At 36.0% G+C, this 15,329-nt stretch overlaps 1 protein-coding gene across 2 annotated transcripts in view; it reads right to left on the bottom strand.

Moving 5' to 3' along the window:
- The window catches only part of PJA2 (praja ring finger ubiquitin ligase 2), a 74,643-nt gene that overhangs the window by 18,405 nt on the left and 40,909 nt on the right, over nucleotides 1-15,329 (bottom strand). For both annotated transcript variants that reach the window (XM_033178960.1, XM_033178961.1), the window contains 3 exons: nucleotides 13,619-13,804; nucleotides 7,864-8,046; nucleotides 1,444-1,555 (listed from right to left, as the gene is read on the bottom strand). In XM_033178960.1, the coding sequence (XP_033034851.1) occupies nucleotides 1,444-1,555; nucleotides 7,864-8,046; nucleotides 13,619-13,804 (481 nt within the window). The remainder of the gene's footprint in view (nucleotides 1-1,443; nucleotides 1,556-7,863; nucleotides 8,047-13,618; nucleotides 13,805-15,329) is intronic.

Genomic DNA, 15,329 nt, shown 5'->3' with positions numbered 1-15,329 from the left:
TATCTATATTATATATCTATAGATATTAGATACAGTAGATATGTTATATATAGCTTATATATACTATATAGTATTACTAGATACACTAGATATGTAATATATAGCAATATATAGTATATACTATATATGTAATATATAGCAATATATAGTATATACTATATATGTAATATATAGTATATGTAATATATAGTATATAGTACGCACTATATATTACAAATTAGAGATAATTTAAAGACAAAATATATCTAATGGAGATATATCTAATATACATTATATATTAGAGATAATATATTAGATATATAAATATATTATTAAATATATCAATATTAGATAGGTACCTGCTACCTAATTTGTCAATCTAAAGCAGACTTTCTGGCTGGGCACGGTGACTCATGTCTATAATCCCAGTGCTATGGGAGGCCAAAGTGGGAGGACTGCTTCAGGGCAGGAGTTTGAGATCAGCCTGGGTAACATAGTGAGACCCTATCTCTACCAAAAAAAAACAGAAAAAACCCAACCAGTTCTGATGGCCCATATCTATAGTCCCCGCTACTTGGGACAGGCTAAGGTGAGCTGATCGCTTGAGCCCAGGAGTTCAGGGCTGTAGTAAGCTATGACTATACCACTGCACTCCAGCTTGGACGACAGAGATCTTGTCTCGAAAATAAATAAATACATAAACTGGACTTTCTAATCTCAGAAAATTTAAAGACAAAATATATTATAATGCTCCTAAAAGTTCTTACCAACTTTTTTGTTCTCTCACCTGTGGCTCATTCACCAGTCATTTCTGTACCTATATTTTGGAAATAGTGATTTAAAGAAAGACTTCTTTTAATGAAATCCACTGGTACAGTAGTAGTTCCCAAACATGAAAATACTTGGGCTTTGAACTTAGGCAAATAACATTTAAGAACAGGTTTTTCTGTTTTAGTTAAATAATGAAAAGAAGGCAAAAGAAACTTAGGCAGCAAATATGCCCCATTTATTGAAGTGTGTATATGTTTGTTGGGATTAGGAGGAGCAAATTTCCTAACTGCATTAGGCAGCCAGATAGTATTTAGAAGCCATGAGAAAAAAAGAGATTTGTAATATATCCTTAGCTTCAACTGCATTTCACAAATACACCTGTGCATGTGTATATAAGATATTCACTCTCGTACTTGTATAATTCAATAGAGAAAAAGGTATATTTTCTAAATGTAAGCAAAACATTTTCCATTCTGCAATAAAAACTGAGAAATACTGAAATTTAAGGCAAACTAGCAGGACACCAAGTATAATTTGTATACACATACTGGTGACAATTATCATTCAATAACTGTTACTAAACTGATGGGAAAAAGATTCACCTTTTCTTAAGAATAGTCTCAAAATCCCTTTAAACCTTTATCATTTTGTATCCCATCAACTTATATATGGACATTAGCATTATGAACATACCTCCATAGCCTGGGCTAAGCGTTCTTCTAGTGCCATGTAGGTAAGGAACTGAGGATCCACATATGAAATAGCTTCGGCAACTCCTAGTCCATCTGCAAAGCCATCAAATAGGCTGGAAAAAAAGAAAGAAAAAAAAACCAGAAAAACAAAACTCACCACTATGATTTGGGAAATCTTATGCTAAGGACATAATTGTATTAGCATACTGACAAGCCAATAAGCATGCTGTGCACAGAAAACCTTAAAATATTTTAATACCAACTTGTAGGGTTAGGGGCAGGAGGAACCCAATAGAAAAGTAAGGTGCTAAAGATAAGTAGTTAAGATACCATGACCTCATCCAACAGGCTGCCAAACTCAATGCACAAAGTTTATAGAAAAATTCTCTTTTGTGTTTCTGGCTCTAACTCCAGAGACTGCTTAAAGGTACAGGTTGAGCATCCCAAATCTGAAAATCTGAAATCCAAAATGTGCCCATGAGTATTTCCTTTGTATGTCATACTGGCACTCAAAAAGTTTCAGATTTTGAACCATTTTAGATTTTGAATTTTCAAATTTGGGATGCTCAACCGGAAGTATATGCAAATATTCCAAAATGTAGGAAAAAAATCCCAAATCCCAAACACTTCTGGTACCAAGCATTTCAGTTGAGGGATATAGTACATTTCCCCACCCGATTATTTCCCACATATTTCTCCTTCTGTTTTTCAGTTTCCAATCTGCATGTAGGTGAGAGTATGACAAAGAAAATAACTATATTTATTTTAATTCTATCATTACTCATGGCCTCTTTTTCCTTTTCTCATTTTGTAATGCTGAATAATTCTGGATTTTAAAATATTTTATTATTTCAAGCCTTTCTCATTAATCTATCATCTCCTCTTCTAAGATTAGGCCACCTCCATTATTATACAGCTTGAAAAATATCTAGCTCCTAACTGCTCATTTTTATTATAATTTTCTCTAAAAAACCGTTAAGCTCCTAGAAGGAAAACATGTCTCACTTTGGTCCTATTCTCCTTCCTCTACCCCTGAACACATCGAGATTCCTCCCTTTCCTCTAGTCTTGGAAATACTAAGTATTTCAAAATTTGAAAACCGTAAGCATGTCCTTGGTCCTCTTCTCTCTAATCTGGCTCCCTTGGAAATTATTAATATATTCAAGCCCATTTTCAATTATCCTCTCTGCAGGTAATTCCTAAATCTCTACCTAATTCCTATACTCCCCTGAAGCTCCTGACCTACATTTCTAGTTGTCTGTGGGGCACTTTGAGTAGATGTATTCCTACCACCTCTTAAGTCCAAGAGATCCAAAACTGAGCTTATTTTGTCTAAAGACAAACTTGTTGACTTCCATATCCTATCATATTTGAATATCATAGTCCTAAACATCCACAAACAACCAGCTCAAAAATCATTTTGATGTCAACCCATGTGCCATAATTAAAATTACCCATCTATTGCTGAGAGACACAGAAATGGTTCTTAAAAAGAATATGTTATAGTTTAGCAGTATCTGGAAATCAAGTATCACGTGATACAAAGCAACAGACATGCTCATATAATCACAGATTTTGGAATTAATATTAAGAATTACTGAATCCATCCACCCTTGAAATACTGAAACTCCCTCATCTAGCAGTAACATGTAGTACAAAGAGAGAGCCCTGAAGTCCGTAAGACATAGTAGGTGTGCAAAGGTGCCTGGCACAGGGATGGCACCATAGTAGACATTCAAGAAACAGAAGAAACATTCCTTCCACACAGAAAATACACTGCTTTCTAAGGTGGTATGTACCAGGGCGGGATAGCACTACTACGAATTTAAAACATATTAAGGGTTCCTACTTGCAACTTTTGCTCTGTTGCTGTAATTCTGCCTGCTGAAACAACATAAATTGTGTCTTCCTTCTCTTTGCAAAACAACCCTTCAAACGACTGAAGACAACTATCTCCCAATAATTCTTTTCTTCTCCAGGCTAAGCAAATCTAGACATTCAAAGCATAATATCCAGTTGTAATTTGGCCCACTACAAATAATCAGTTAAAAATTCTAAGATCATGTACTTGGCAGTCACCATGGTAGTAACTGTTTCAGGCCGGGTGTGGTGGCTGTAATCCCAGCACTTTGGGAGGTCAAGGTGGGCGAATCACTTTGAGCTCAGGAGTTCAAGACCAGCCTGGGCAACATGGCGAAAGCCTACATCTACAAAAAATACAAATATTAGCCAGGCATTGGTAGCTCATGCCTGTAGTCCCAGCTACACGCGAGGCTGAGGCTGGAGAATCACTTAAGCCTGGGAAGCAGAGGTTGCAGTGAGTCAAGTTTGCACCACTGCACTACAGCCCTGGGTGACAGAATGGGACCCTGTCTCAAAAAAAAAAAAAAAACATAAAACAGAAAACAAAAAAACAAAAAATTGTTTCAGAAAGAACCACTAATAGGTGCTAAAACTAGTGGATGGAAATTTGACAGTTTAAGAAGAAACATGTTATTTACAGTCTCAAAGTATCTTCACGCTAGAAGCCTACTGACTACAGTTGACCCCTAAACAACAGGGGCTTGAGGTGGGTATAGGTGGGTACCCTTAACCTCAGTTTTTTTTTACACCTCTGCCACCTCTGAGATAACAAGACCAATCCCTCCTCTTCCTCTTCAGCTTACTACTCAACATGAAGACAGCAAGGATGAAGACCTTTATGATGACCTACTTCCACTTAATGAAGAATATATTTTCTCTTTTTATGATTTTCTTAACATTTTCTTTTCTCTAGCTTGCTTTATGTAAGAATACAGTATGTAATATGTATCACATACAAAACATGTGGCAATCAACTGTTTACTTTATCATAAGGCTTCTGGTCAACAGTGGACTATCAGTAATTAACCTTCTGAAGAGTCAAAAGTTATGCTTGGATTTTCTAGTGCACAGGGATCAGCACCCCTAACCCCTGTGTTGTTCAAGGGTCAGCTGTATAAAAGGATAAATGACAACTGCAAAGAAATCTGACAGATAACACCATAACCAAATCAGATTTTGTATCACCAGTAATGGGTTGATTTGACACCATGTATTTTCTGATATGTACTGCAAAGGACAAAACATCACTTCTAGGGTGTTTCTGCTAAAAATTCACAACTCAAATCTATTCATGACAGACAAATACACCCTAAGGGATATTCTAAAAAATAAATGACCTGTACTTTTTAAAAATCTCAGGGCAACGAAAAACAAAGACAAAGGAAATGTCCACATTAAAAGAGACTAAAGAAACTCGTTAACTAAATACAACGAAAAATCTAATACAAAGATTAGACCAGAAAAAAATTTCTCTAATGGCACTGGTGGAACAACTACGAACATCTAAATAAGGTCTGTAGATTAGATGATATTGTATCAGCATTAATTTGCTGACTTTGACAATTTTACTGTGTTATGTAAGAAAATGGTCTTGGATTTGGAAATTCATTCTAGATTATTTACAAGTAAAGAAAAAGACACCACGCCTGCAACTTACTCATAAGTGGGTCAGAAAAAAACCTTACTATAAGTATAAACAAAGGAAAGAGAATGGTAACACAAACGTGGTTTTAAAATGTTAGCATTTAGGAAATCTTAGTGAAGGATATATGAGGATTTTTGTACTATTTTTGCCACTTTTCTGTAAGTCTAAAATTATATCAAAATATTTAAAAATTCTATTAAACCACAGTTATATCCACACAGAATTAACTTCTCACAATCTTATTAGGTTAATAAGAACTCAATTTCTTACAGGAAGACAGAGAAGTTAAGGAGTTATCAAAGAATAAACAAATGGTAGAGTTGGGATGTGTCGGTATCTGAAACAATGATTTCTCTGTGTCACTTCCTACCACACCAAGCTATCAGGTACTCTTGAGTATTCTGAACACTAATGCAACTTCAATGAAAACAAGTAAACAAACTTGATAGAGGAGTTTTTCCATTTTCCTTTAAACTAAATTAACGAACCAAAAGGCTTCACTTTTTTCCTAAGCAGTGGTGAAATGAAAACACGTGTGCCAAAGTTTGACTTTAGAGACAAGAACTGCTGCTCTTTGCCATGGCTTTACCCATAGCATGCTATTTTAATATGGAAATGAAACCACATTTTCACCTTACCAACCTTTAGACATTGCCACATACATTAATGTAGTATCATATAAGCAAATAATGAGGTATGCACACAGAGCAACCTTCAAAATTTGTGTCTTAAAATTAATGCTAAAATGTTTCTATAATTAAAAAAAAAAAAAAAAAAAACTACTTTGAAGCTCTGTACATTTTTGGACCATTAGTAAGGTTTCTAAAACCTTAACACAACAGCCATGTCTAGAAAGATCATCAGTGAACTAGAACCTAAAGTAATAGTTTCTCAAATTTAAGTTCAAATTATATTCAGAGGCTGGGCATGGTGGCTCACACCTGTAATCCCAGCACTTTGGGAGGCCAAGGAGGGCAGATTACTTGAGGTCAGGAGTTTGAGACCAGCCTGGGCAACAATGTGAAACCCTGTCTGTACTGAAAATATAAAAATTAGCTGGCTGTGGTGGCAGGCGCCTGTAATTCCAGCTACTTGGGAGGCTGGGGCAAGAAAATCACTTGAACCTGAGAGGCGGAGGTTGCAGTGAGCCGAGATCACACCACTGCATTCCAGCCTGGGCAACAGAACGAGACTCCATCTCAAACAAACAAATTATATTCAGCAAAAACTTCCATTGTTCTTTCAAATTTTTAGGTAAAACAACCTTTTTGAAAGTTATTTGGAAATATGTATCCATACCTTAAAAAATACTACGTATCTCAGTAATGTCACTTTCAATTATTTGTCCTAACGGAAAAACCAGAAGTATAGAAAAACTTTTATGCAGGATGGGGAAGAAAAAGCTCACTGCACTATTTCAATGAGTCAATAATCCGTTAAATCTTAGTGCCCCTATAGGAAAGAGCATCTTCATAACAGAGCTGTAAAGAATTATTTTTAGAGTCTTGAAAATGTGCAACAGAAAAAATTCCTTCATATGAAACCATAATTGTCTCCCAACATGCATAGATGATGCTAAACAGATGATTCTTTCAACTGCTGAACACTTTGAGGAATTACTTTGCATAATGGAGACAGAAGACTTCCGAATTAATAAGGAGTGCAGTAAAAAGGCAATGGGGAGACAGAGAGGAAGGAAAAGAGAGAAGCATCAAGATCAGCAAGATTGGGACTAGGTAAAGCGGCTTATTCTCCATAACGTATGGGAAGCCAGAAAATGTGTTTTAAAGTATGAGAATGTTTAAGGTAGAATTACAAATTGCATGGCTGTAATGAAATACCATTTCTACTTCCCCAAAATGGTGATAAAAGTCTGTTCTCCACACATTTTTCCCCCCTTGGGAAGTAAGAATAGGAAAGGGCAAGGAAGATCTCAAGATGTTCAGTTTCCCATCTGGAACAATCTGGAGAAGTACAGAGAAGTAGCTAGCACACACAGAAAGAGAAATTAAAGACACAAAAGAGGGCTTAAAACATATGTTCCGGAAACCTGAAGAGATTCAGGAGATATACCTGAGTTTTTTCTTATTTATTTTTCTGAATTTTCTGTGAAGGAATTTTAACTGGAAAAACACAAATTCTTAAAAATATATTTGTACAGAGAAAGAAACAAGGGTGAGTACATCAAGATATCTTTTTTGCCCTAGAAAAAGTAAAAAAAAGGGGATCAGTTAGGACACCCTTTCTACATCTCAATAGCTACCTGCTTTCAGTGGACTATTACACACTTTAAAGACACTACAAACCAAAACAGTTAAATTCTGAGCATTGTATCATAAGTAGTAACAATTCCACAACACAATTCACTTATATGTTACTTTCATTTGAAGCTGACTATTCTTTGTCAAGCATAAAGTAAATTAAATGCTTTCAACATCTCCTGGAAAGTAATATTTTATCTTCCATATTTTACATACAGAGAAGGAAAAGGAAGAACAGGGAAGGAAAACTATTCTTACAGTTTTCTGATTCAACCACAGGTTTTAAAATTCAAGTGGTATTCATTAAGAAGCTATTTTTGAAAGAATTATGCTAAGTGCTACAGGGCATACAAAGCAAAATTTTAAAAGTCAGAAATCTAAAACTCAAAAAATGTGTATAAGTAACTAGGATATAAGGTGAGCTTCAAGAGAGCTAAAGGTCAAAGGAAGAGGTCACTCACTGGAGGAAGTAGGAAAGGGTCCAAGTAGGAAGGAACATTTGAAATGAGCTTTGAAGAAGAGGAGAACTAACAGATGGGAAAAATTAGAATATTTCTTAGCTAGCAGAGATTTAATTTTCATAATATAGAATCATGAACTCATTCAACTCAAAGAGTCTAATTAAGCATCCTAATAAAATCATGCTACATACCTCCAATCCACATCTAAGTCTTCACTCACACTGGAGTCATCCTCCAGGTTATTGTTACCATCCAACATGAAAGCTGGCTGTGCAAATTCATTGGCAGGTTCATTTCCCTCATCACTGCTGCTTTCATTGACTTCATTGTACTGTAACCAAGGAATTTCTCCCTCTTCCAAGGATGTCTGTTCCCTAGTACAAACATTTTAAAGGAAGAAAAAAATATTATTTTAAAACATACCATAACATTGTCTTTAATTCTATTCCATGCAAGTGGATTATGTTGAGTTCTAAGCTCTTGGTACTTTTATAAATCTAAAAAACTGTCTTCCTTAACTGCAGAATTATGTAAAAAAGGAAAGAAATTAGTTATAGGGTCATATGTATACAGAAATAGTTCCTAATTACATAGGAACATATTTATTTTACAAATTATCTATGCTCTGTTTTCTCCTTCTGTAGCAGAAACATAAGAAAAATCCATCCCTGACTATTTGAATTTTAAAACACTGCTCTTGAGTACTTTCCCTTCACAGTTAAAATCTGAATTCCTTAACCTGGCCTTCAAATCCTTACATAATACATTCTTTCTGCTCAGCCCACTTCTCCAACAGCATCTCTCATCACTCTTCCCCCAGCTACTAGGCTCCTACTGTTCTTTCTACTTTTGCAACACATGGAGATCATTTCTACCTTGGGGCCATTTCCTCTACCTAAAATGTTCTTGCACTGAATGTTTACCTTGCTACTTTCTTTCTGATATTCATGTCAGATTATAAGTCACCTACTCAGGGAGGCCTGTCTTGAATATTCAGTTTAAACAGCTCTCCAGTTACTGACTACCACATAACTCTGCGTATTTAAATTATAAAATTTATTTTTGCTTAACATTTTCTTATTTGTTTACTGTCAGTCTACTCCTAATAGAAACTAACTAAACAGGAACAGAGACACACAAATCAATGGTACACATCAAGAAAATAAGGAGGAGATAAAGGAAGCATTTCAAAACAGGAAGAAAAAAAAGGACTCCATAGGCTAGGTGCAGTGGCTCACCCCTATAATCCCAGCACTTTGGGAGTCCGAGGCAGGCAGATCACTTGAGGCCAGGAGTTTGAGACCAGCTTGGACAACATAGTGAAACGCTGTCTCTACTAAAAGTACAAAAAATTAGCTGGGTGAATGCCTAATTTCAGCTACTCAGGAAGCTGAGGCATGAGAATCACTTGAACTCAGAAGGCAGAAGTTGCAGTGAGCTAAGATCACACCACTGCACTCCAGCCTGGGCAACAGAGAGAGACTCTGTCTCAAAAAACAAAAAAGGACTCAACAACAAAATATATTGGAACAACTGCGTATTAGCCTGCAGGGAGGGAGGTTAAATCCCTTAAATAAACTTTAGCTATACTTTTTTGAAGTACATGTGTATATGCACCCCCACCCTCACTTAAACAATGAGTACCAGAGAGTCTTGAGAGAAAATTTTACAAAAATTTCAGTGTCGTTCTAAGCATGATATAAAACCCTGAAGTCACAAACAGAATGATAAATTCTACAACATTCACATTAAAGAAAACACTCATGGAAAGTCAAAACACCAAAAATTTGGACACAAAACTCAAATTGAGAAAAGTGAACTATAATACAAGAGAGATAAAGGGCTTTTCCTTAATAAATAGAAGCTTAAAATGTAAAAACAAACCATAAGAAAAACATCAATATATATCAACAGAAAGGAGGCAAAGGTTATATTTGGTTGGCAGAAAAGGAAATTCAAATAGCCCTTAAATATATAAAGAGACGCTCTGCCTCATTTATAATAAGCAAAATGCAAATTAAAACAACTAGGTTTCAACTAATAGCAAAAATAAAAAATTCTGATAATATCCTGTGTGTTGGTGAAACTTTGAAGAAAGGCAACCCATATAGTGTTGGTAAGAAAGTGACAAATTTAAGTTCTTTGTAGGGAAACCTGGCAATAGCTATAGATTAGGTTTATGCATACTCACTGACCTAGTGGTTTGGCTTCCAGTTATTTCTCCTAAACAAGTATGTGCAATGTGTTTTTTTTTTCTTCAGCATTACTTACAATAACCAAAACTGTCCACCAAATGAAACTGGTATACCCATGTAGCATTATACAGTAAGTCCTCACTTAACTTTATAGACAGCTTCTTAGAAACTGTGACTTTAAGCAAAACAAGGTAGTTCTATGCAGATTTTTTTTTTTTTTATTACACTTTAAGTTCTAGGGTACATGTGCATAACGTGCAGGTTTGTTACATATGTATACTTGTGCCATGTTGGCGTGCTGCACCCATCAACTCGTCAGCACCCATCAATTCATCATTTATATCAGGTATAACTCCCAATGCAATCCCTCCCCCCTCCCCCCTCCCCATGATAGGCCCCGATGTGTGATGTTCCCCTTCCCGAGTCCAAGTCATCTCATTGTTCAGTTCCCACCTATGAGTGAGAACATGCGGTGTTTGGTTTTCTGTTCTTGTGATAGTTTGCTAAGAATGATGGTTTCCAGCTGCATCCATGTCCCTACAAAGGATGCAAACTTATCCTTTTTTTATGGCTGCATAGTATTCCATGGTGTATATGTGCCACATTTTCTTAATCCAGTCTGTCACAGATGGACATTTGGGTTGATTCCAAGTCTTTGCTATTGTGAATAGTGCCGCAATAAACATACGTGTGCATGTGTCTTTACAGCAGCATGATTTATAATCCTTTGGGTATATACCCAGTAGTGGGATGGCTGGGTCATATGGTACATCTAGTTCTAGATCCTTGAGGATCTAGTTTTCCATAATGGTTGAACTAGTTTACAATCCCACCAACAGTGTAAAAGTGTTCCTATTTCTCCACATCCTCTCCAACACCTGTTGTTTCCTGACTTTTGAATGATTGCCATTCTAACTGGTGTGAGATGGTAGCTCATTGTGGTTTTGATTTGCATTTCTCTGATGGCGAGTGATGATGAGCATTTTTTCATGTTAAACTAAAGAGCTTCTGCACAGCAAAAGAAACTACCATCAGAGTGAACAGGCAACCTACAGAATGGGAGAAAATTTTTGCAATCTACTCATCCGACAAACGGCTAATATCCAGAATCTACAAAGAACTCAAACAAATATACAAGAAAAAAACAACCCCATCAAAAAGTGGGCAAAGGATATGAACAGACATTTCTCAAAAGAAGACATTTATGCACATTTTTAAAAAGAATAAAGGAAATCTACATGCATGAATATTAAACAATCTAATATACAGATCTATAAACAAAACAAATAACAAAAGCAAGGTGTACACACATGTCTACACAATGTGCTACCGGCCGTATAAAAAAATGAAATGGAATATGTACACATATATGCTTTTATGTGTATAGAAGATCTTTAGAAGTTCAAAAAGGAAGCTGGTTATAATGGCTTTAAATAAAATCTAGGTTAGAAAAAGTAAATATGTAATCATAGATTCATCAAAACAAGGCTGCTAGCTCTAAGAGCAAGTCTAAGGATGAAAAATGTGTAAGTAAAACCATAATTTGGCACTATAATAACGTAAAAGACTAATTTTAAAAAACTGGGCTTCTTAAATTACCAACATTCAATATCTCTGCTCTTGCTTTTTCTTTTGCATAGAAAGTTCTTTCTGAACCCTAATTCTCATCTTTAAGAACTCAGCTCAAAAGTCAATTCCAAAGAGACGTCGTCCCTGACCACTCTAATTAATATCTTCATTATTTACCTTCTTTCACATTACCGTTTTATTCCTTTCACAGTAATCATCACAGTGTGTAATGTACTGGGTTTGTATCTTGGTGATCATCTGCCTTTCCTACGACAATGTAAGCTTCATGAAGGAATGTTATTTGTCTTGTTTACTGATACAACTCTAATATCCAAAACAATGCCTGGCACAAAGTAAATGCTCAATAAATATTTGCTGAGTGAATAACTACTAACGCAAATGACATATGAATAATTTATACTTAGTAAACTAAACTAACAGTGATTAAAGGCAATCAAATATAAAATCATGAGGCCACGCGTGGTGGCTCACGCCTGTAATCCCAGCCCTTTGGGAGGCCAAGGCAGGCAGATCACCTGAGGTCAGGAGTTCAAGACCAGCCTGGCCAACATGGTGAAACCCCGTCTCTACTAAAAATACAAAAATTAGCCAGGCATGATGGTGGGTACCTGTAGTCCCAGCTACTCAGCAGGCTGAGGCAGGAGAATCACCCGAACCTGGGAGATGGAGGTTGCAGTGAGCCGAGATCGTTACCACTGCACTACGGCCTGGGCAACAGAGAGCAAGACTCTCTCTCTCTCTCTCTCTCTCTCTCTCTATATATATATATATGTGTGTGTGTGTGTGTGTGTACATCTCATGAAGAAGAAAAAAGTGCCACCTCAACCTAACACTGTCAAAACCAATTATGTTTGTGAATTTCTTTCTTTATAGATTTTTCTATATATTTTATTTCTAGATTTTCTTATAGGATTAATCTCAAGCTGAAAATGTATATGCTTCGAGAAGTACAAGTTTTACTATTAGTCTAGACTGAAAAAGTTCTTTTCCTAAAAAAAAAAAAACAAAAAAACATAATTTACCAAAATAGTTCCCATGAGAGACTAAGAATTAGGATCAATTATCATAGAAAAAATTATCATCAAAAAGATATTCTCCTACAATAAAACATGGTTTCACAAGTTCAACAAACTTTAAAGGAATAAGTAAACTAAGCAACAGATGCAAAGGACAGAAAAAGAAAAAGAAAAGCATAAACATTCTTTTAGCAAAGCAAGTACCAAACTGATATTGAAACAAAAAACTAAAAGACAATTTGCATCTAGGAATCTCAATATAAAAATCCCATGTAAAATATTAGAATCCAGCAGCTCATTAAAATAACAATAAACCATGACTGTGATCAGATTTGGTTTATTTCAAGGAGCAAGGGAAGTTGAATATTAGCAAATCTAATTATAGAATAATTCCTCATGATCAGGGCAAAAGTGAAAAATCATCATGATAATTTTCATTGATGCTAAAAAGACTTTAATAAAATTCAACAAACATTCTTGCTAGAAACCCATAAAATAATAAAAGGTTGGAAGACAGCTACACCCATTCATTTACATCTTGTCTATGGCTACTTTTATACTGCAAGAGTAGAGGTGAGTAGCTGCAACACAGACTGGACACAAAGCCATGAATATTTATTATCTAGTCCTTCATGGTATGTCTGACAACCCTTATAGTACTAGAGCTTTCCCATTAAAATGAGTAAAGAACAAAAATGTTAACCATCAATCACTGATATTTTGGAGAGATCATACAATGCAATTAGACAAGATTATGAACACTAGTTTTTGCAACTAACTTTCTCCATTTCTGTGAATGAATCACTGATTTCCCTCTTGAGGCTGTCCTTTCTCCCTTAAGCAATGACAGTACTAATTTACCCATTCCTAACTTAACCAAAATGACATTTTAGGTGCCCAACTTCTCTTATTAAAGCAAAGTGGAGACATACATTGTGTCTTAATAGAGGATACTGAAATTATCAGTGTTTTCAACTTAATTGTTCTTTTTAAAATACCAAAAGCATAATGAAAAAAATCAGGGGGTCCTATTGGTTCTACATAAGGCTTATAAATACAATTAACGGCATATCCAACATTTGAATGTGATATATACCACTCTTGTACAATATACAGAAAAATAAATCTCACTGTTCTCAGCATACCCTTCCTGAAGAGATAATTCTTGGTTTTCTTCTTCAGGGCCACTGCTATCACTCTGTAGCTCAGGTTCATTCTCATCTTTTCCTGGCAGAGTCTCCCAGCTTTCATCACTTGAGGACTGATCTTTTTCTGTACCAGAAAATCGATGAGGCAAAGAAGCAGACCATTCCCCATCACTGCATTCAGAACTGCAAATCAGAAGAGAAATAAACTATCATTATGTGTTCAGTTATTTTTATCATTTGGGGTATTAACTAGATGATACAGTTTGGATCTGTGTTCCCACCAAATCTCATGTTGAACTGTAATCTGAAATGTTGGAGATGGGGCCTGGTGGGAGGTTACTGGATCATGGGGGTGGATCCTTCATGAAGAGTTTAGCATTATCCCCTTGGTACTGTTCTTGTGATAGTGACTGAGTTTTCACCAGATCTGGTTGTTTAAAAGTGTGTGGCACCTCCCCCCTCACTCTTTCTTGCACCTGCTCCTGCCAAGTGAGAAGTCTTGTTCCTCCTCTGCCTTCCACCATGATTGGAAGATTCCTGAGGCCCCCCTAGAAGCAGAAGCCACTATGCTTCCTGTACAGTTGCTGAACTGTGAGCCAATTAAACCTCTTTTCTTTATAAATTACCCAGTCTCAGGTGTTTGTTTATAGCAATGCACGGATGAACTAACACACCAGACATCATGGTATAGAGTGGAGTGCTGATGCCACACATGCTTCGTTAGGTGTTAATTCAATCTTTAGACTATTAAACAATAAATGCATGCAGCAGTGTGACTCTCTGAAAAGAATATGGCACATGGCAAGTTATGGAACATATCACTTTACTTTTTCTTTCACTACATCCATGGTACCTAGATAGGGGCTTGTCATATTTTAGACATATTTCTAAATAAACTTTTAGGTACAATTTGGTAATCTTAAATGCTACCTGGAATAAATGTAAGTAGACTTACTGCATATCTAATATGATTATAACAACTTTCAAATTATATAGTGACAACTAATGACATATTTTCTATGAATAAATTTCTACTATTACCATGTAATAAAAAGTTAACTGTCTTTTTCCTTCCTTTTTCCCCAAAGAACTTTTAAAGAAGTGACATTCAAATGCATAAAAAGCAGTACTGGCAAAGCTTTACTGTCCTTAGGTAGGACTGTGAATACGAAGTAAGTTTCAGTTCAGGCCGGGCATGGTGGCTCATGCCTATAATCCCAGCACTTTGGGAGGCTGAGGAGGGCGGATCACCTGAGGTCGGGAGTTCGAGAGCAGCCTGACCAACATAGAGAAACCCCGTCTCTACTAACAATACAAAATTAGCCGGGCGTGGTGGTGCATGCCTGTAATCCCAGCTACTCAGGAAGCTGAGGCAGAAGAACCACTTGAACTTGGGAGGTAGAGGTTGTGGTAAGCCGAGATTGCGTCATCGTACTCCAGCCTGGGCAATAGGAGTGAAACTCCCTCTCAAAAAAAAAAAAAAAAAAAAAGCACAGAAAATTACTTTTTTACACTTAGCTTTAGTTAACTTGGTTACATTTAACTACTCTTAGTTTTTAAAGGATTAGTCATCTTATAACTACCAAAGGCTAAAATATTACTTATCAGTGTTGAAAATAAGTCTTAAATGCCCCCTCCAACCATACCAACCATTCTGGTTAAGAATCTCCTCAAAGATTTCTCTATGTTCACTTGACTTGGAAAATCA

The sequence above is a fragment of the Trachypithecus francoisi genome, unplaced genomic scaffold, assembly GCF_009764315.1.
Source record: "Trachypithecus francoisi isolate TF-2019V2 unplaced genomic scaffold, Tfra_2.0 Lachesis_group2, whole genome shotgun sequence".
Classification (NCBI taxonomy): domain Eukaryota; kingdom Metazoa; phylum Chordata; class Mammalia; order Primates; family Cercopithecidae; genus Trachypithecus; species Trachypithecus francoisi.
The sequence above is the reverse complement of the archived record's forward strand: the minus strand, read 5'-3'. Positions and strand labels throughout refer to the sequence as shown.